The sequence below is a fragment of the Crocodylus siamensis genome, chromosome 1, assembly GCF_052110815.1.
Source record: "Crocodylus siamensis isolate JL-2025a chromosome 1, ASM5211081v1, whole genome shotgun sequence".
Taxonomy (NCBI): domain Eukaryota; kingdom Metazoa; phylum Chordata; order Crocodylia; family Crocodylidae; genus Crocodylus; species Crocodylus siamensis.
The window spans coordinates 395,982,578-396,005,662 of NC_143395.1; the positions used below are offsets into that span (position 1 = coordinate 395,982,578).

Consider the following 23,085-nt stretch of genomic DNA (forward strand, 5'->3'; position numbering starts at 1 on the left):
TGAGCGGCACCTCACTTCAATAATGAATTTATATATTGCAGCATTTAACTGCTGTACTGGGGGGAGGGGAGGAGCAAGCACTTAGCTCCTTGCAATGGCAAGGACAATCATGAGCTTACTTCCTTGCAATGGAGCTGGGCATTGACAAGCCTGTGCTTAGCTCCTTGCACAGGGGAAAGGGCAGTGAGGAGGAGTAAGCACTTAACTCTTCACATGAGGACTGGCAGGGAAAAGTGTGAGCTTACCTCTTTGCACTGGAGCCAGGCAGAGATGAACCTGAACTTACTTCCATGTACAGGGACCAGATGGGGAAGAGTAAGTGCTTATCTCCTCACATGCCATGGCACCTTCAGAGGGAGCTCATAGTACCCCTGGATGCCACAGTTCCCCTACTGAAAACCACTGCTCTAACTCACAAGGAGCAAAGGAAGACATTTTGCACTCCAGATAAATCACACAACCAGAAGCAATGCAGAATTAGGAAAATCATTTCAAACCTGGTACAGCACTGGACATAGTACATTCATTGGGAAGAGAATTCAACAGCAAAAGCTTGTTTTTCCCAGCCTTCCTAACCTCCCTTTTATGGTTGCTTTGAGAAGTTTCCTGCAACTAATTTCTTTAAAGTTTTCTTTGCTTGGTCTCAACCCAAAGGCAACATTTCTGGAGAGTATGAGGTGTGTGAGTTCAGCTGCTTTTGGTCATGCGAGGAGAAGGATTTTGGAATGTCTTGTGTTCCAAAGGAAATGTTTCTGTTTGGGTAACTGAAAAAAGGGCTGGAGCTATTTCATACGTCTTACAGTTCGTATGAAGAAAGAAAAGTTATTCAAGTTTGAAGAAACCATCCAGTATTTTTAAAATGTGGATTATTTAAAATGAGAAAATTGGGATTTATCAAATAGGACATTTTCTATTTAATATGTTATCTGTTTTTGTGTAATGGGTATGCCCAGACAATCATACAGCAGATATACTTTTTATGAAATAATCTCACATTGGGCAGGGGGAGCAGAAATGAAAATACCAAAGAAAACAAATGTAAACACCCAATAATAATAATACAACATTACTAGTGTGAGGATAGTTATATACAATATCAGTTGATTGTAATGGACAGGTTTTCTAATGCAAAGTTAACTCTGCTACATTGCACACAAATTAGAACAATTAACATTTAAAACATTTCTCGACACCATGTGCTTGATTTCGCTATGTTAACACTGCACGAACATTTGATTTACATTTAATTAACAGGAAAGTAGGGTGAACAATTGGCCATTCCAGTGCTAGCCTCACATCAGAAGGTTCAAGCCTGCTTGTATAGTACATGTTCAGAACAGTTCCTCAGTTTGTTTAACCATACCTAATTGTTACACAGACTCTGATCTGAAGGATAATATCTCAAAAAGGTGAGCAAGGGTTTTTACTTCTACTGACTGCAACAAGAGCTACATAGCTAAAATTTCACAAGTGTATTTTGTGAGAGAAAATATACCTCTTTATATTAAAAAATGAAAGCATGTGCTGTATGAATAAAGAGCAGTCCAAAAATTGAGTATGTCCAAAATGGGAAGTTATGTAACTTCTATTATCTGAAAAAGCAACAGAGGCATTCATAAATTATGCTATCAGAGCCACTACCATAAATGGAATTACTTGCATAAGTAAAGCAAGGAGGATTTGGCTCAAAGTACTTTCTATTCCTCACCGGGATCACTAGATGCTTTATTAATCTCCCTGGGATTCAGAGCTTTTCAGTTATTATCTTCCTGAATAAAACTGTCTGAATTAATTCAAATGGAGTGTATTTAGTATTTCCTTTAGATATCATTTCATTTTACTTTTACCTTTCGTGAGATTATTCATCTTTCAATCATGTCTGAATCTCACAAATAGAAAAGATTTAGGTATAAAAATGCTGAACTGCTAGACCCAAAAAGATAAAAAAAAAATACATTCACTTACTGCCCTGATGCTTTCAAAGTGTCCACCTTCCTTCTCAAAATCAATTGGCTGTCCATTCAAGGTCCAATAGAAAGAGACGTCCAGTGTGTTGTCATGAATGGCTTTGCAGTTGAGAACGATGCTCTCTCCAACTGTTAATTCGGTCCTCTTAGGAGTCAACTCAATTCTTGTAGGTTCTTGGAAATTCAGAATAATTAGTAACAATTAAAGGTCTTGTCATCAAAATAGCATTTGCTCCATTTTTATTAATTCTGAAAATGTATTTATATTAAGCTGTACTTTATATTTTATTTACTTCTAAGCATATAAATCAGGATTCCAAGTGTTTCAATATGAGCCTTGAATTAGGCATTGGCCCACTTAACTTTTAAGAGTGTGCCCCCAGGCAAGTAGTTCAAGATAACATGGCTAGACACTTAGGATCTCTGTGCCATCAATGAAAAAACTTCAGAGATAGCTGAAGGTCATTCAGAACGTTCTACACAGAAAAAAGGAAGATAATCATTACCGGTTTGCCACAAGGATTTGTACTGGCTCTAGCATCCTTCAATGTCTACATGAGTGATATGCCAAAGTATCAGAAAAAATGTGCATGCTATTGGCATTGCCCTCTTGGCTCAAGCAACTATACCCAGCAACATTAGCGTCTACTCTTTGTCAGTCTCCAGATTTTTAGAAAGTACTTGCATTAATGAAAACTATATTTTAACCACTCAAAAACTCCTATGACAGACTTCCACCTGAGCAACAAAAAGGCCAGAGACCTTGGACATCACTTCCGGTGGTCAGAAAGGAAAAATTATCCTGACCAAAATTACTCTGGTTTTTACCTTAGACAGGATTTTGATCCGTAAAAGATACTTAGAAAAGATGGGCAAAAAGGCCAAATCTCAAACCAGCTTCCTATGAAAATGAGCAGAAACAGTGTGGGGTACCAATCCCAATTGGATTCAAACAGCAGCACTAGTTCTGGTGTACTTGGCTGCAGCATACTGTGCTACTGTTTGGTCTTGTAGTACAGTATTCTGGCATCTTACCAGCTGGTACAAGTGTATCTGACACATGCTAGCTGCATGAATGTGTAACCCAATGCTACAGCGTGCGTACCTGGGATTCTTAAATCAATGACTGTCATTGGTTACCAAATTTCTTCTACATAGCAATGGCAAAGCAAATAAACAAGTTACATCTATCATAGACTCATAGCAAGTTAGGGTTGGAAGGGACCTCAGAGACCATCTAGTCCAACCCCCTGCTCAAAGCAGGACCATCCCCAAATGGATCATCTACACCTGCATGATGGCTGATCCTAATTCACCATTAATACAGCACATCCAGAATCCACCAAAATCTGAACTGAAGTGCATTCTGGGATAAAGAATGTGTTCCCAAAGGACCTCTGGATAATCCACTTGCTATGTGCACAGTGGGAAGTCTAATGGAGGGATAAGGCTGTCTCCAAACAAGTATGTCTGTTAACCCCTTAGAAAAGTCTTTGGAAGTTTATCTATCCCATAAAATTCTCATCATAACATCACAGGGTACATATTCCCATCACTTTGGAAAGTAGCCAAAGATATAAATGAGGTCACATAATGTTTGCATTTTTGGTTGCTCAGGGGCCACTACCACAGGATGGATGCAAGATGCCTTCAGCTAGCCTTTAGCTTAGTAATTAGGCTTCTAAGCAGTGGAAATGCAAGTTCTAATTGCTTCAGAATGATGGAGACCCAGAAGTCCTAGATCTCCTACTTCTTCAAGAATTTTTCTAACTGAGAGGCTGCACCGGTTCTGAGCTGAATTTGTTATAATTGATTAAACATAATAGATGTGGATTTTTCACTCATAAATTTAGATGCCCAATGAGTTTTGTGGCTGGTGGCACAGAGCCACTTTGAACTGTTGTTTGGAATTAGATATTAACTATGCCTAAATTAGGTGCCTAAAGAAACACTTTGAACCTGTCACTTTGAATCTGTCTCTATGGAGATAGCCTTTTCTCTCTGGCTGCATGGGACAGGAGCATGAGCGATGGCCTCAAGATGCAGCAATGGAAATTTAGGTTAGAGATTAGGAAGAATGTTCTTCCTATGACTATGAGGGGTGTCAAGCATTGAAACCAGCCATCTAGAGAAGCTGTGGAAACTTCATTTCTAGAAATTTTGAATAGTATATTAGATGGCCATTTGGCTGAAATGATCCTGCCTTAATGAGGGGGCTGGACTAGATGACCTCATAAGGTCCCTTCCAACCCTATTTTCCTATGATCCTATAAATACTACACTATGTTATATGAGTATATTAGGCTCATAGTGGGAACAGAGCAAAGGTAGGGAAAAGAAAACATAAGGGTCGTGTCTACACAAGATACTGACTGTGCATTGGTCTGAAACTGTTGTGCAGAAGCGTTGCATGGCAACAACTGTGACACATTGCTACTTCTCAGTAGTCTCAGGCTGCTGCACAGTCAGCATCATAAAAAAGCTGTTCGTCAATGCTGCTGTGCAGTAACTTTGGTTTCTACAAGTATTACATGACTGCACAGTAATGACTGCACAGTCAGCATCTTGTGTAGACACAGCCATGCAGTATCTTCTCTTAGTCTTCATTAAAGCAAAAAGGCAGGATTTCATCCTATCATCTCAGGGAACTCTGGAAACTGTTGGATGCAGTATCATGGTGCAGACACATTGCCCGTGTCCAGACTAGTTCAGATGTGCAGTATGTGGCGCTACAGATCCAGAGTAAAAAAATCCACACCGAAAAAAAGCAGGGTGGTGCACATGGTGGTAGTGCATGCTGCCCAAATCTAGAGCTTAGTCTGCTGGAGCCACATTTCCTGCCACAGCTGCATTCCTGGAAGGCCCCTAGGACCCCAGGTAAGGCTGCTGGGGTCAGCACAGTTGCTGGTCCCAGCCTCCCCTACCCCACCCAGGGTAAGTTGCTGCACACCAGAGCGCATGTGGCACATGAGTTCCCTGGGGAAAAGCAGGAGCAGTACAAGGTTTGTTGGTGCTACTTATTCCTGGAGAAACAAATATCCACGTTCATCTGGATGCAGACATCGTTCCCAATTCTTATTCTTTTATCGTAATTTTTATAGTTTAAAATAACTTGATTTTTTAAAGCTCCAGATCTGAGAATCTAATGATTATATGAAAATTTCAGCTTGCTTTTCTTTAAAGAAAATGTGTACTGTTTGTAGTTGCAGGAAAAGCATGAAAAGTGACTTGAAATATACATGTATAAGAAAGCAAATACAAAAAACCCAGTCTCATGATTTTTGGGTGCCTAACTCAGCATGTCTAAATTCTCCAGGGAATGGGAAGTAATACTTGTCTACACAGTAACTAAATGTCCTGGAAACAAGTGGCACCTAAGCAGTTAACAAACAAATAATACTCTCTGATTGGCTTGTCATCCAGCTATTTCTTAATTTTTTTTTAACGGTTAAGTAAATGTTAATGTATTATACTTTATTCATAATGGACATTCAAAATGAGGTAGTGTTTTCAGCAATTAACAAATTTAAAATATACAAACATCTAATTTTTTTTCTCTTTATTTGATGACTTGGAAAGCTTTGACTAGTATTATTATTTCTGATATGCATCCATTGTGGAATACTTAGATTGTCTGCTTTTTGGGACTGCTTTCATTTGGGATTACTGTATATAGTTCCTAGGGCAATGTGATCAGGGACCACTAAAATACAAATATAGAAATAATAGTGGCACTTTTAATAATGATGATAATAATTATAATAATCTGAATGTTTTCTCCATACCTTTAACAAATACCGATGCTACAATTTCTGCAGAACCAAATACGTTCTCCCCTTGGCACAAGTATCTTCCTTCGTCAGATTTGGAAGCATTCAGGATATGTAGGCTCCCATCTGGAAGAACAGTTATCCTGAAAATTATAAAAAATGTTTTTATCCTGTAATAGCAGGCACCAGCTAACTCAAACATAGGCAGATTCTAAAAAGTTATCTTTTCGAACTAATAAACAGGATTATGGACTGCTGCCACTGTATTGTGGGGTAATAAAGATGGTATTTAAAATCTGCTTCTGTTTCAAGATAGGCTGCAGTAAGCCCATTTTATTCCTTTTCCCTCCTGTAAGTAAAAGAGACTCAGGGAGGACTGAGTGAATTGGTTCCTTTGATACTTAGGCCAGGTACAGACATTCAAAGGCTAGGGACAGACATTACACATAAACCAGTTTAAGTGATCAGAAACTGGTTGAAATCTGTAACTGAACAGATGTTCAGTGCACATAAGCCAGTTTGAAAATGGCTGAAACCAGTTTGAGATAAACCTGGTTGAATGTAGTATATCAGACTTAACTAAGTTGGGTCAAACCTGTTTATGAAATGTCTGTCCCAGACCTCTTTCTGCTTTAATCTTAAACAAGAGTCCCCCAGCATCCCAGATGCTTTGCAGCTCTGGATAGGGCTTTCTGCTCCAGAGAAGGGCTGGTCCTGCCCCTCCGCTCCCTGGCTGGAGCTCCAGCGGAGATGGCAGGCACAGCAGCATCTGCCTGGCTTCCCCGTGTCCCCTGCCCCACTACTCCCCCTCTCCCACAGCATGCACTGTAGCCAGCATGTGACATGCTAGCTAATGCTGAGGGGTGTCTGTATAAGGCAGACAGGACAAAGACAGACAGAACTGTGTCTACTTAGGGCTTTTTGGAGCTTATCAACAGCTCAGCTGGTAATGTCCTTCCATTCCTTCCTTGGAAATAGTTTTTTTTAAGAAGAGCTTGAACTAATGAGAGAGGCTTCTGTTTTCTTAATGGGCTGATAAACACTGAGTTATCAACTCCCTGCTGGGCTAGCTAGGAGCAGTGAGGGGTGGGGAACCCCTCCCTAACTGATGATCCTACCGGGGCCTGGCTACGCACCCCCCTGCCCAGCTCAGTATTGCGGAAGGGGAGAGAAGGCTGCTCTAGCACCCCTGGCATCTAGCCTGAGACATTGCAGACATGTGCCTACATTTCTTCAGTCCAGAGGGAATGTCTGAATGGTTACAAACCAGTTCAGTCGAGCCAGGTTAGATTAACCTGCAAAAATAGAATCAATTCAGGCTCCGGCTTTTTTAATTTCTGCCCCTAGTCAAAAAGTCCAAAGAGGAATCAATTTAACTTACACTGGTCCTGTAACCTAGGTTACACTGGTAGTGAACAGAACACATAGTCATCCTTTGGTGAAGGGAGCAGGGGCAGGGCATTCACTGGCCAAGGCCAACAGATTGGGGGTGCTCCTGCATACCTCACAGCAGGCCCTGCAGGCTCCCTGGGCTGCTGGAGATTGCCTGATTGGCTGCCAGGCATGGGTGAGCATGGCCCCTGCCAAGTCAGTCCATGCCCCACCTGCTCCTAAAATTTTCACGGGCATCCTGGCTTGGATGCTCAATGCTCCCCTGAACCCTAATAGAATCATAGAATCATAGAAAATCAAAGTAGAAGGGACCTTAGGAGGTCATTTAGTCCAACCCCCTGCTCAAAGCATGAACAGTCCCAACTAGATCATCCCAGCAAAAGCTTTGTCTATCTGGGTCTTAAAACCTCCAAGGATGGAGATTCCTTTCTGTGTAATTTGTTCCAGTGTGTCACCCTCCTAGTGAGAAAGTTCTTCCTAATATATAACCTAAACTTCTCTTGCTGCAACTTGAGACCATTGCTCCTTGTTATGTGATCTGCCTCCACTGAGAACAGTCCTCTTTCAAACCTCCCTTCAGGTAGTTGAAGGCTGCTATTAAATCCCCTCTCAGTCTTCTCTTCACCAAACTAAATAAGCACAAACTTGCTGAGGGTGCACTCTAGGCCATCTTCCAGGTCATTGATGAAGACATTGAACAAAACCAGCCCGAGGACCGACCCTTAGGGCACTCCACTTGATACAGGCTGCCAACTAGACATTGAACCACTGATTACTACCCTTTGATCCCGATGCTCCAGCCAGTTTTCTGTCCACCTTACAGTCCATTCATCCAGCCCTTACTTTCCTAGCTTGCCTGTGAGAATGTTGTGGGAGACCGTATCACAAGCTGTGCTAAAATCAAGATACACCACAGTCCCTGGTCTCCCTGAGTCCACAGCACCAGTCACCTTGTCATAGAAGGCAATCAGGTTGGTGAGGCATAACTTGCCCTTGGTGAATCTGTTCTGACTGTTCCTAATCACCTTCTTCTCTAAGTGCTTAGAAATGGCTTCTGAGGATCTGCTTCAGGATTCTTCCTGAGACTAAGGTGAGGTTGAATGGTCTGTAGTTCCCTGGATCCTCCTTTTTCCCTTTCTTAAATATGGGCACTATGTTTGTACTCTGGGACCCTGTAGCTGCAGGTCAAAAAAGCCATTCAGCACCCCAGGTGCCCATGGCCTCGGTACCTGCCAGTAGTGGCTGAGCCATGGAGGATGCAGGGTTGCTTCCATGCAGGCACATTCCTGAAGTTCTGTCCCCTGCAACCCTGACCCACCAGAGGCAAGTCCCTGGCACCAGTTCCTGCTTGGAATGGGAGGGGAGTCCATGCTGGGGTCCAGGTGGCAGGATGCCAGGTACTGACCACTGAGATGTGGTGTGCAGGAGCTAGGGTTGCAGTCCACACCTGCATGAGGAGGCATGGGGGTCCCTGGCTGGGTGTGCAGGAGCCAGGGTTGCAGTCCATGGGGCTGTGTCCACTATGGGGCGTTGGGAGGTGCAGTCTGTGGGGCTGCAGCTGAACATGGGGGTTCTCCTGGGGTCCATGTCAGTTCTGTATGCACATCATCAGGTGCTTCATGATGGGGTTGGGGAGGCACAGCCTGGAGATGCAGGTGCCCAGGTCTGGGAGTTTGCGCAGGGGATGCAGATGTCTCCCTTCCATCCTTTCAACCCTCTCCCCCTCCACCTGCCATTGGCTGACAGATCAGAGGCAGGGAGTGGGACTGCAGAAATTGTTTGCACTGACTCAGTTCTGGGAAAGGTTGGGGAGCTCGTTGAGTGCTCAGCTGGAGCAGCCAAGCATGGGCTGAGTGCTAGTGTGGCCCCCTGTGAGCGTAGAAGTTGTGGGGGGCCAAAAAGGAGCTTGGGATACTAGAGACAGCAATCTAATTAAAATCAGTAGGGGATATGGTACAGTGGTTTGATTCACTGGTCTAACCTAAATCAATTAGATTTGAATGCACATTGAACTAGGTCTATTTTAGACTAAGTTCCACCATTTTTATATTGGTCTATGTGCTTCAAACTTCTGTATGTTTACAGATTTAGAACAATTTCCAAACACTTAGACTGGTTTATGTATAATGTCTGTACTTGGCCTTAATGATCACGATTTTTTGTAATGATACCTTCATAAGTGATATTTTTTGTCTTTAAAATCATCTACTATACTATTGTCCAATAAGCTAAAAAAAAAGCTGTTCCACCTAAAACTAAGACTGACCTTAAAAATCAAATTTAAGGAGAATGAGGAGCAAGAAGTGGAGGAGGACAGGGAAAAAAGCATAAAATTAATTGTATATGGCCAAAAGATGATTTATGGCACTTGCTATACATAGTGCAGTACAGGGATGGAAATAAGTTCTGTCTGCTTCTTTTATTCATTGTGCTCTTCCCCCCCCCTTCTCTTAGTATGTGAGCCCATTTCTACAATCTCTGCATATGTGAGAATCCTCATTGAATTCATTGGGATTGCTCATCTGAGACACTGCCTTTTGTGTTGGGGGTTGCAATTTTAGTTTTTGTTCAAACATTGTTAAAAAGATGAACCTAGGAAGTCACAAGATCCCCCTTTCCAGCAAAGGGCCCAACTACAGCATACTCTTATTTCACTGTTTCCTATCAGGTAGCTCAGGCAGAATTCTGGATATCGTGATTCCATTCAGAGATGCTGAACTTTCCCTGTGAATTGTGCAGGAAACCTAATCATTTGACTCGGGGATGTGGATTCTTCTGTGGGGGTCGGGTATGTTGAAAGTCTGTCTTTGCATCTGGCTCTAAATCCTTCTTAACTGAAGTTAGGAGAAATTTGCAATAAGCAAGAACTTCAGTGCCATATACAAACTAAATTATCAAGGCAACTAAATAGCTTTTCAGCTGAAAACTGTCTGACTATGCTGTCTGTCTGACCTCATTAATGAAAAATCTCTCTCTGTTGCTACGTATAGTTTGTGGGATTTAAACAGGAAAAAGCAGAGTCCTATTTTTATGGAGAATGTACTACTATTTATTTTAAATGTAAAAGCACTTTCAGCAATAAAATGTAATAGCAGAATAACTTCCAAAAGGAAGTAGGAATGCAAAAAAATCCAAAAAACCCGACAGGTCAGTTCTGTATGTTCCCCATTGCAAATAGGGACACTCTCCTGACAGTGTATTTGGTCTTACTTTAAACAAATAAATGACTATTGGAGTCAAAAGATTTATCTAAATATCACATGATAAGAATGAAATAAAACACGATCACATTAGGCAATATCAATAAAACCCTCTCTGAATTTGCTTAATATTTACTCTGAAAAAAGTGCAGATGTAAAAAATTGTTAGAAGAATGTTACTATCCTCAAAGTCCATAATCTAATTTGGGAATTGGCAGTGATTTAAACTGTATTCTTTCTCCCTTGAACTGACCAGCACCAGCATTCCCTCTAAGCTGTGCGGTGTGTGCAGGCATGCCTGGCAGTGTGGCATGAGTGTGCCTGCGTGGCCGCACACACCACACAGCTTAGAGGGAACACTGACCAGCACCTTATATCTTCCTTTACAGGATGCTCTATAGTCAATGCTCTTAGATCAGCGTAGTATGAGGCCCCCTCTACACGTTACAGGTATTGCACAGTTAACTGGTTAATTGTGCAGTTATCTTGAGACCAGCTACACATGCAAAGCAGCTATCACACAATACAAAGCTCCAAACAGCTATAAAGTTAGACCTCAAAACTGTGTACTAACTTTATAGCTGGTTGCTCCTGAGCCTTAATTTGCAAGGGGTATTTTGTGGCTGGGTCTGTAGAAGGGTCTCTTCTGTGGTTCGGAGCCCCGTCAGCTGACAGGGCTCCCAGCCACAGGGGTGCAACCCCTGAACCCTGGGGATCGTGGCTGGTATGGTCCCCAAAAGTCAGGGGTGCCTGAAACCTGTACGCTCACACAGGGCTCTGAGTCTAGATTGCGTTTCATGTGCAGCCAGGACTCAAAGACCACATCAGCCGAGGGGCCTCAGGGTCACAACTGAATGCAGGGTGCAGCCTGGACCTGAAGCCTCATCAACTGAAGGGAATTTCAGTCCCAGCCGCATGTGGGTCCCACAGCTGGAAGCCCCCTCAGCAAAGGGGCCTTCCAGCTGTGGGTGCCTGTTTCTTGTTGGTGCAGAAGGATTAGGCTCCCTCTACACCAGCCATAAAGTGCAATTGGATCTAGTACATGGATCTACAATTGTGTCCCCTGCCATGCATATGTGGCGTGGCAAGAGATACAATTGTGTGGATCATGCATTAGATCCATTGTTCCTTTAGATGCATATGTAGAGAGGGCCTGAGTGTAACAATGACACTTAAAAAATGGTAATGGTTTTCATCATTGTATTGCCAGTATCTGGCAAATGAAAAGCCACTTTCACAACAAATTGTTAAAGTTTATACATAACTAAATTTTAATATGAAACAGTTTGCCTGTAAGAACTTTGAAGGAAAAAAGTTGTACTTCATGAAAAATTATCTGGTGAAATATGCATATTTTTAGCTGCACTTCCAGCCAGCTAACAACTCTCGCAATACAAAATGAAGAACTGCATAATCAAAGGGCTTGCAAGCAGAATTGCTGGTAAGTCATCCCATTAAGAAATTGTAAAAAAGAAAAATAAGTCATGATTGGCATTCATATTATTTTTACTTTTTTGGTGCTTGGGAAATATGCCAGAATGACCACTCTGGTAGAGACTGAAATGCTTGTTTGCCCACAAAACAGGTACAGCAGAAGCAAACTGAACACAGGCTCTCAACCTGACCTGTCATGATAATTCAACCCTAGAGATACCATCTGCATACTGTATGTCAACATGTTTTAATTAGGAAAGTAACAACATGTTTCCCAGGCATATAAAAAAGAAAACGTGCAAAGAAGAAGAGGTGGGACCTCTGTGAAGTAAGGATGAAATAATGATAAATACAGTATTGACATTCCCCGCAAACAGCAAGAACAGGCTAGCTTAGTTTTCAATAAGGATTGTTCTGTTGAATATTGAAGACAAAGTAGGATGGATAATGGAAATAAGGGTAGGGAAATGGAAAAATCACTTTCAAGGTGAAAGTGAACATCAAATAGCTCAATGCGTTCATGTTAGGACAATATGTCTCTCCATGATCTCCAGTCTAGAATTCTGAAAGAACTGGCACATGGAATCACGGGTCCAATACCAAGTATTTAAATAAATCTAACAAGATAGGGTTGTTTTCTTATACTTGGGCAATATTAAATATAGACCCATACTGACAGATGAGGGGAAAAAGTGATCCAGATAACTGAGTACATCTTAGTCTGACCTCAATGGTAAACAGGACTTCAGAATAAAATTTGAAGCAGAGAATATGGGTTTTGAAGTAAATGGAAAATGGGATAATATGCAGTATGGTTTAACAGAAGGCTGGTTTTTCCAGATTAGTATGATACTTTCTTTTAATAAAATAACTAATATTCCAGAGTAGGAAATACAATAGTTCTAATCTGCATGGATTTCAATAAAGGATTTGATAGGCTACCACGGGACATGATGAGTTAAATTTTATTAAAATAAGTGGTGTGTAGTGGTTAAAGAACTAAGGGGCATTTGACAATGGGTTGTGTTGGAAGCAGCACTGCTCTTGGGACCACTCTTATTCAATGTTTTTTATTAATGATGACACATAAAGTAGGAGAGTTCTAATAAAACTGCTGAAGACACAAAGCTTTGGGGCATTATTAATATGAAACCTACCATGAAGGAAGAACTAGATGAGCTTGACACCTGGAGTAATAGAATGATATGAAATATAAGAGTAATGCGGTAGCAAGCTCTGAGGTCATGCACCTTGGGATCAGTAACAAGAATTTCTGCTATAAACTGGGAGCTTATCAGTTGGATACAACAGAGAAGAGAAAGACCTAGTGTATCAGCTACTCACAGAACAATGATGAAGTATCCTGGTGATGTGGTCATGAAAAAAGGTCAATGAAATCCTAGGGTGTATCAAGGCAGTTTCAATTCAAAAAAAGAAGTATTAACAAACTTGTACAAGGCACTTGCACAACCTCACCTGGAATATCAAATGCAATTCTGATCACACATGTTTAAGATATATGAATTCATGCTGGAACAGATGTAAAGAGAGATTCTCAAGATGATCAGGAGAATGGAGCGTTTGTTTTACAAGAGTAGATTAAAAGAGCTTAGCTTATTTAGCCTGGCAAAATGAAGGCTGAGAGAGATGTGACTACTTTCTAGGAATACACTAGCAGTAGGTATACATTTTAGGGCAAGAAGAAAGTTATTTAAGCTTAAGGACAATGTTGGCATATAACAGAGGAGTTGGGCCCTTTAAGAGAAACAGGCTCTGGTGTAGGAGGGTTCAAGCAGCTTGAGCCGGGAAGGACCAGTTTACTGGCTAGAAGTGGGCTGAAACCCTGAAGAACTTGCATCTGTAGAAAGGGCCACAGTTAAAGGGCTCTCTCCTGCTACCTGGGTTTGCTGAAGATTTGCTTTACTTGTTTAAGAATTTAAACAAGCCTTGGTTGAAGGGCTCTCAAGGGAGCAAAGCCAGACAGTGGGGCTGAAAGCCCCTAAGCCTATTCGTGGACTATTGCTTAAACTTTCAGAAGGACTCTTAGGGCATCTCCTGATAAGTGTGCACATAGTTTGTAGGCCCTCAAACCCATTTGAGGTGCCATATACAACACATGGTGCATGTGTACCCATTTGCTGAGCTGCTTATTTGCAGCATGGCAAGTTTTTTTGACACCAGGAGATCCCAGTATCAAAAAGAACTGCTGCTAAAAAAGTGGCACAGCCAGAAATGGAGCCTGGCCCAAGACAGCCATGTTCTGGCTGGTGGCCAGGGTCTGAGCAGTTGGCTTGGTGCTGCTGGTGTCCCAGGAGGCCCCCAGGCCCCCAGGTAAAGCTTCTGGGGACAGTCTCTCCTACCCCACCCAGGTCAATTTGCTGTACATTAGAGCATATATGCAGGGGTGTGCCCTGGGACAAATAGCATTGGCACAGATATGTATCACTGCTTTTTGTCCCACAAGAAACATGCACCCCTGCATGTGCACACTCATTAGTACATGCCATTAAAGGGCAGAGCCTGCTTGTACAGCAGCTGCGGTACGGACACAGCACAAGAAGAAACATGTCTATTTTGATCATGAATTAATGTAGGTTGGAAGTTAGGAAAAACTGGTTTCTAATAATCAGAGAAGTGTGGCTCTTGGCTGCGGGGGCTGCCTGTCTCTTTTTCAGGCTCTGGGGCCTGGGAGCATGGCCACCTCCCCTTGCGGGGTCTGCTCCCTACTGGGGTCTCTGGCATGCCAACTGGAGGAGCTCCAGGCCACAGTCCAGAGACTGTGTGCCATCAGGGACTGCGAGCAGGAGATAGACTCCTACTGCCAGGCCCTTCTCCCCCGGGAGTCGCAGGGTAGAGCACCGTCTCCATCCAGGACTAAGGAGGACCCTGGGACCTCCCGCTCTGCCCAGTCAGGGGCATGGACCCGCTGCGCCAAGGCCCCTCCCTCGCCAGAGCTTAGCACCTCTTGCAGCCCCAGCAGAGCCTGCTCAGTTGCCAGCTCCTGCAGGCAACCCAGGCTCAACCACAGCTACCGCTCACCCTAAGACAAAATGAAAGGTGTTTGTTGTGGGAGATTCCATCCTGCGGAGGACTGAGGGGGCAATCTGCCGCCCCAACCCCTTAGCCCAGGAAGTCTCCTGCTTCCTGGGGGCCTGCATCCAAGACATTGCGGAGAGGATCCCGCAGCTCCTCCAGCCCACAGACCACTAACCTATGCGCCTTATTCACGTGGGCACCAATGACATGGCTCGGAGCACCCCCAGCCAGGTCATGAGGCGCTACAGGGAGTTGGGAGCGGGGCTTAGGGGTCTGGGAGCTCAGGTGGTGTTTTTGTCGATCCTCCCAGTATCGGGCTGAGGAGGGAGCGGAGGATCCACGTAGTCAACCAAAGGCTGCGGAGCTGGTGTCATCGGGAAGGCTTTGGCTTCCATGACCACAGCCCGCTCTTTGTCGAGAGAGGCAGCGAGCTGCTGGGAAGAGATGGCCTCCACCTCTCCCCCCTGGGGAGAAGGCTCTTCTCAGCCAGGCTGGCTGACCTGCTCCACGGGGCTTTAAACTAAGCCTGCTGGGGGATGGGGGGACTACTGCCACTGCTGGCACGCTGAGCAACCCTTGCAAAGCCAGCAGACCAAGGCACTTAAGGGAGCCCACCCCTGCCTCAGCCCTGGCACAATCTGTGGGCAAGGTAAGAGCCCCCAAGGGGACACTTGCCTGCCTGTACACTAATGCCAGGAGCCTGGGCAACAAGCAGGAGGAGCTCATCCTCCTGCTCAGTGCAAAGAATTATGACGTTATTGGGATAACGGAGACCTGGTGGGACTCCACCCATGACTGGACCACAGGTATAGAGGGCTATACCCTGTACAGGAGGGATCGTGTTGACAAAAGGGGCGGGGGTGTAGCTCTCTGTGTGAAGGAAAGCTACATGTCCCTGCAAGCTGATGTTGGCGACCGACATGGACAGCTAGAGACCCTCTGGGTAAAAATTCGTGGGGAATACAGCACAGGGGACACAACGGTGGGAGTCTACTATAGACCTCCCACTCAAAGTCCTGAGCTTGACCAGGAGTTCGCCCGGGAACTGACTGAGGCCGCTTGCTCCAGGACCTTGGTTGTCATGGGTGACTTGAATTACCTGGACATCACGTGGGAAGATCACTCAGCAAAATCCGAGCGGTTGCAAAGCTTTCTCTCATGTGTGGATGACCTCTACCTGACTCAAGAAGTCTATGGGCCAACGAGACGCAAAGCGCTGCTCGACCTGGTGCTGGCTACAGGGGATGACCTAATCGGCAACATAGTGATCGATGGGAAGCTGGGTGACAGCGACCATGAGCTGATCACGTTCACCATCTGCCGTAAAGCTGGCAAGTCAGTCAGCAACACAGAAGTCCTTGACTTCAGAAAAGCCGACTTTGACAAGCTCAGGAGGCTTGTCGGTCAGGCCCTTAGGGACCATGACCCCAGGGAGATGGGAGTTCAAGAAGAGTGGTTGCTTCTCAAGGAAGCGATCCTCAATGCACAAGCTAAATCTATTCCAACATGGAAGAAAGGCAGCAAGAAGGCACAGCAGCCCCCCTGGCTCTCCAGAGACCTAGCGGACCTCCTGCGGCTAAAAAGGAAAGCCTACAAAGGATGGAGGATGGGATTCACCTCCAAGGAGGATTATTCTGCACTAGTCTGGTCCCGCAGGGAGCAAAGCAGGAAAGCCAAGGCTGCAACTGAACTCCAACTAGCTTCAAGCATCAAGGACAACAAAAAGTCCTTTTTCAGATATGTGGGGAGCCAGAGGAAAAGCAAGGCCAACGTTGGACCTCTGCTAAACCAGATGGGGCAACTGACAACTGACGCCCAGGAAAAAGCCAACCTATTACATAGGTACTTTGTGTCAGTCTTTCATCAGTCCCATGGGATGCCCATGGCTGCTATGGGACAGGGAGATCCAGGTGATGGGGATCCCCTACCCTCCATAAATGCTGACCTCGTGAAGGAACACCTTGAGAAGCTGGATACCTTCAAGTCAGCCGGCCCTGACAACCTGCACCCCAGGGTACTCAAGGAGCTGGCGAGTGTCATAGCCCAGCCCCTGGCACGGATCTTTGAAAACTCCTGGCGCTCTGGTGTAGTGCCCGAAGACTGGAAGAAGGCCAATGTGATGCCGATCTTCAAGAAAGGGAGGAGAGTGGATCCGGCTAACTACAGGCCCATTAGCCTGACTTCTATCCTGGGGAAGATCTTAGAAAAGTTGATTAAGGAGGCCATCCTTGATGGACTGGCCCAGGCTAACATCCTAAGGGACAGCCAGCATGGGTTTGTTGCGGGTAGGTCTTGTTTGACCAATCTCATTTCCTTCTATGACCAGGTGACCTATCACCTGGACCAGGGAGAAGAGATTGATGTCATAGATCTGGACTTCAAAAAAGCTTTTGATCTGGTATCCCATGATCACCTCTTGGCCAAACTGCCCAGTTGTGGCCTTGGCTCCACCATGATCCACTGACTGGGAAATTGGCTCCGTTGTCGGACCCAGAGGGTTGTAATTGATGGCAGTCACTCATCGTGGTGCCCTGTGACCAGTGGGGTCCCTCAAGGCTCTGTCCTTGGACCCATCCTGTTCAACATCTTCATTAATGATGTGGACATTGGAGTCAGGAGTGGACTGGCCAAGTTCGCCGATGACACCAAACTTTGGGGCAAAGCATCCACGCCAGAAGATAGGCGGGTGATCCAGGCTGACCTGGACAAGCTCAGCAAATGGGCAGACGAGAACCTGATGATGTTTAACACTGAAAAATGCAAGGTTCTCCACGTTGGGAGGAAAAACCTGCAGCATCCTTATAGGCTCGGCAGTGCTACGTTGGATAGCACTACAGAAGAAAGAGACTTGGGGGTCATCATTGACTACAAGATGAACATGAGCCTCCAATGCGATGCTGCGGCTAGTAAAGCGACCAAAACGCTGGCTTGCATCCATAGATGCTTCTCGAGCAAATCCCGGGACGTCATTCTCCCCTTGTACTCGGCCTTGGTGAGGCCGCAGCTGGAGTACTGCGTCCAGTTTTGGGCTCCACAATTCAAAAAGGATGTGGAGAAGCTTGAGAGAGTCCAGAGGAGAGCCACGCGCACGATCAGAGGTCAGGAAAACAGATCTTACGATGATAGGCTGAGAGCCATGGGACTCTTTAGCCTGGAAAAGCGCAGGCTCAGGGGTGATCTGATGGTCACCTATAAGTTTCTCAGGGGTGACCACCAGGGTCTGGGGGAACGTTTGTTCACCAGAGCGCCCCAAGGGATGACGAGGTCAAACAGTCTCAAAGTCCTGCAAGACCATTTCAGGCTGGACATAAGGAAGAATTTCTTTACTGTCCGAGCCCCCAAGGTCTGGAACAGGCTGCCAGCGGAGGTGGTTCAAGCACCTACATTGAACACCTTCAAGAGTAAATTGGATGCTTATCTTGCAGGGATCCTATGACCCCAGCTGACTTCCTGCCCTTTGGGCAGGGGGCTGGACTCGATGATCTCCCGAGGTCCCTTCCAGCCCTGATGTCTATGAAATCTATGAAATCTATGAAAAGGGTCACAATACCTACCTACTTTTCAAATAGTGCCTGATCAGTTTATACAAGGGATTAATTAACAAGGTTGCTTATGACAGCAGGGGAATACTTTCAGTGACCCAGGAAGTTCTTTCACACACATGTCCTTATGGTCCTAAAGTATTTTCTGACATGACTGTACAACCTAATATAGACAGTACACTGGATATAGATATTTTTTGCTAGTCATTTTAAAGCTGGATTTGAGGGTTAAATATAATTAGCAATAAAAGTCTGTGTCCCATCTGTGCTGTGACTTGACTTACAATTGTATTAATTAGTATGACTAATAATACTAGTGTAGACATAGCCTATTAGTGCAAGAGTAATGCAGTGTCAATGACCATTTGACCTGTGGGTGGTATTTGGCCTATCATAAAGCCTGGGGTGCTGCCCATGGGTCTCAACCTAGACCTATGTTCAGCATGCCCCAGGCAGGCCCACATACCATATGCAGCGTGGGGTCAGCCTGGAGCTGTGCATGGGTTCATCATTGGACAGGACACATTCACTACATCTGGAAGGCAGGGCTGATCTGTAGGCCTAATCGTATGGGCCCTGAGTTAGATACCCTTGATCTAAAGTACTTGGTTCATCTGTCAAGCCTGTCAGTTACAAATGTCAGCACAATTATGCTCTGGCTTTGGAGCTCAGATACATGCTCACTCAGAACCAGACTAATCAGTAAACTCACTGCACACTGAGCTTCTACAAAACGGTAACAATATTTGATTACAAATGACATGAGCTAGGTTCAAGCTGGCATCTTAGATCTCAAAGGCTCCAAATCTGAGATCCACTGTCACTCTACCTATGTTCTCAAAAACAATGGAAATTATAGATATCTTATTGCAGTACTTATGGTTTATATGCCCAAAGGAGTGGATGCGTGTAGAAAAATCACCCACAGTTGCATGGATATTTATATATTGGCAATATTGTTAACAAATGTTGCAATCTAAAAAAAAAATTGGTGTGAAAAATTATAGTATTGATCACTACAAAAATACCAGATAACATTATAAAACATGCAGATCATTTTTCTAAGAAAGAAGATTGGAAATTAACTTAAAATGACACCAAAAGACTACAAAAATATTCAATAATTATAGTTTTAGTACAATACTGCAGGAGTGATTTTCTCTGTAAAAAATATTTGTTCTCTATTCAGTCACAGGTATTGGTCATAAGAAAAATAAACACAGGAATATTTTTAATTTCTTTTTTTAAAAGAAAAAGATCATATCGCATCAGTGATTTCATCATCTTTAATTTTTTATCATTGCACTTTTATCAACACAAATGCAACATGTATAAGGGAAAGGACTTTGGTGAATAAAGTCCCGTGCCTATTAAAAAAAGGGAGGTTTATACTTAGTACAGTCATAGAATCATAGACAATTAGGGTCAGAAGGGATCTCAGGAGGTCTTCTAGTCCAACCCCCTGCTAAAACAGGATCATCCCCAACTAGATCATTCCAGCCAGGGCTTTGTCAAGCCAGGCCTTAAAAACCTCCAAGGAAGTGGCTCTGAGAGCCACTCTAATTAAAGGGCCCAGAGTATTGAGTATATCAGCATCCCCACGCTGAAAAATGGCAATGGGGGTGCTTTAACTGAAGCCCATTGAATGAGCTTTAGTTAAAGCATCCCTACCACCATTTTTCAATGTGGGAACACTGATACATGTGATACTGGAGTCTGCTGGAGTGCGGTAATTACCATACTCCAGCAGACTCGATTAATCGATTAATGTACCACTGCATTGTAATTACAGTGTGCCAGAGCAGCCTCAATGTACATGTATAGTTGCCCTATCTGTCTAACCCTGTACTTCTCTGCTCTCTGTTCCAAATCATGTCCACAGGAATGTGGCCCATTGTCAGACATTACTATTTTAGCTAAATCATATCTAGTGAAAGTAGGTTTTTGCAGTGTAAGACTGAATGTTTAGTTATAACATCTTCCACTGAGGCCATCTCAGGTACATGGAAGCAACAGTCCAATACAAAATTGTTTTTTCCCTCCATACTTCATAAAGAAATCTATATCAATTTTGCTCAAGAGGTACAATTTCTCCCCTGCCACTAGTACAGGCTTTTTTTGCTCGACTTGGCCTGCATTTTTGGCATATGCTGTAGAAGCTTCCTCAGTGTCCTTCTTCATCTTAAGCAGTATGAAATGCTGCAGATTTTTCCTTTGTGTTTTTTTAAACCATAAGCAACCTTCATTCATCCTTTCAAGCATCTTCCACCCCTCCCCCCCGTAACATCTTAGTAGTGACAGCTTCCCCTTAAATTGATTGTAGGCAGGGGGAACATGCTGTCCTTGTCCCTACTGTGCTAATGACCGCAATTACTTTTGGCAGAATCTCATGTTTTGTTATACTTTGGTTTTTCTGTAATGTCTTCAGTGTCAGAGCATCCTCCATAAGTTTCTGTCAGGACTCAGTGACTCCCCTTACCTGGTAAATTCTATTCAAGAATTAATTCTGGATTATTCAGCAGTCTTCATCTTAAAGTGTTTTCTCTGAAATCTCAGTCATGATCTGATCTCTTATCAGGGATTCAATAAATTCCCCTAACCTGAGCAAGTTCTTCTTCAGCCTTAGATTATTCATAAACTCTTCTGTTTTTCACTTTCTTTTTCAAATCTGTTTAAAAACATGCTGCTTACAGGTTTCATTGTTTACATGGGGTACCATCCTCCTCAAATTTCTGTAATGCAGCTTCACTCCTATGCCAAAACCCCAAGTTGCAGACAAAGACTGTTGTCAGAAATGGACAACCTTCTGACTGGCTTCCTTTTTTCAGGCACTGACTGCAGATATTGTGAAGAGCTGTTTAAGCCTCCTTCAATTGTCCTCTATATTGCCAAAGAGTTTCAACTATGATGAGCTTTCAAACTGCTCCATTCTTCCTCTCAGGGCATTTTCTTAGCTTCTTTTACTCCTGGTCTCCTACGTAGCTCAGAAATTACTAAGAGCTGAGTCTGAGAGAGATTTGCTTCATTCATTGTCCAAGTCCACCTGGCCAGCATATGTGCGACTAAACCCAGCTCCCATGTGATGTTACAGTACCCAACAATTTTCCTGGCAAAACAGTTATCACCAATAGCCAGGAACTGTCCTCTGAACACATTTTTCTTATAACATTCACACTTACCTCAAAGATGCTATTAGATTTGCTATATTAACTGATAAAATTGCAGCCTCATTGAGGTCTATGGGAGTTCTGCCAAGGGCTTCAGTAAAGTCAGGATTTCATATTTACTTTTCATATCAGTGCATGAACTTACCACCATCTGCTTTTTTCCACCAGAGTCAACTATTAAAGGAAGTGTATCACAATAAATGAACATTGTCGTTTTGATTCAGCTGTACAGCTGAGAATTCATTTTTTTCCAAGAAGGTGCAAGCATATTAATAATGTTTTTACAGACTGTTGATTGTAAACTCATCTAAAACTCTCTGGTAAATCCTGCAAGGTTAGGAACACATGAAGTTTTTCATGAAGCTGAACCACCTCCTGTAATTTGGTCCTGGATTTACCATGAAGATGCTTTAATGGGATCATGTCAGAAAGCAAAGTTATGAAACTTGCATTTAGACTTTGCCGTTCTCTAAGTGACAATTAATAGATCAGAAAAAAATGGTAAGAAAATGTATGTTTTGATGGGTTTGGGGGAGGGGGGCAAAAGAGGGCCGGTGAAATAATAATCACTTTTACATTTTCATTCCTTTTTTCCTTTTCTTTTTTTCCAATGTGATTTTTATCTTTTAGTTTTAATTATTTTGGGTCCCCTAGAAAGGTATTCAAGGCAATTAGAGGAGTGTTAAGGTGGAATCTTCTCAAGAAGCCAAAGAAAGTGTCATACCCTCTGAGAGACAATGACTGGATAAAAAACAAAAAACCAAAAAGCAGTGGCTAAAACAGTTGCATTTCCTCTATCCTACTTTCCTCACTGAAGTCCTAACCAGTAGTAAGAAATTGCTTCGTGGTTATGCTGGAAGTGGGAAGTTTTGAGATGCAGACTTGGTTGAGAAGCAGCATTGACTCATTTGGCCTGTGGCCTTTTGCAGTGTTCTGATCTGAGCAATCTGTCATGTCATATTAGCCTGGATATGGAATCTGTCAGTATTCCTTAATGCAGATTACGAGCAACCAGGGCAAGTATTTGTAAATAACTGAAACCTTTATTTCCCCTTGAATGTTTGTGAGTTATCTTCTTTCCCTGCTTGCCCTCTTACTTTCTTGAAATGCATGTATGATCTTCCAAATCACACAGGAACTGGGAATAAGTTATTGCTGTAATGAAACCACAGTAACCAGATTACCATCCACTTCTATATGAATTTTTTATATTCCCACCATAGATGGGATTTTGCCATTTAAATGTTATTGACCTAATTAGGAACCTGACTATGGCCAAGTCCCCCAGCATAGCACAAAATTACCTGAATTCTAGTCGTACCATTTTCTCAGGCTTTTATGCCATTCCTCTGTGTTATATCCCAGATCATTGTAATACCAAAATAAATATGCTATGCCATTGCAACATTTTCAAAGTAACCACATCTTGGCCTTTTATTTTGTCCTTGCAGCTTACTGCATGCTAACATATGTGCTTTGTTCATGACTATAATAGACTTCAGTATTCCTATGTACAAGCACATTTTAGAGTGATTGACATTAAGGTCAGCTTCTGTTTACAGATGACACATACAAAA

The 23,085-nt window shown here is 43.5% G+C and overlaps 1 protein-coding gene across 3 annotated transcripts in view; it reads right to left on the reverse strand.

The window, feature by feature from the left end:
• Positions 1-23,085, reverse strand: part of CNTN5 (contactin 5) — a 1,171,322-nt gene that overhangs the window by 134,522 nt on the left and 1,013,715 nt on the right. For all 3 annotated transcript variants that reach the window (XM_090030265.1, XM_090030258.1, XM_090030254.1), the window contains 2 exons: positions 5,753-5,880; positions 1,966-2,141 (listed from right to left, as the gene is read on the reverse strand). In XM_090030265.1, the coding sequence (XP_089886391.1) occupies positions 1,966-2,141; positions 5,753-5,880 (304 nt within the window). The remainder of the gene's footprint in view (positions 1-1,965; positions 2,142-5,752; positions 5,881-23,085) is intronic.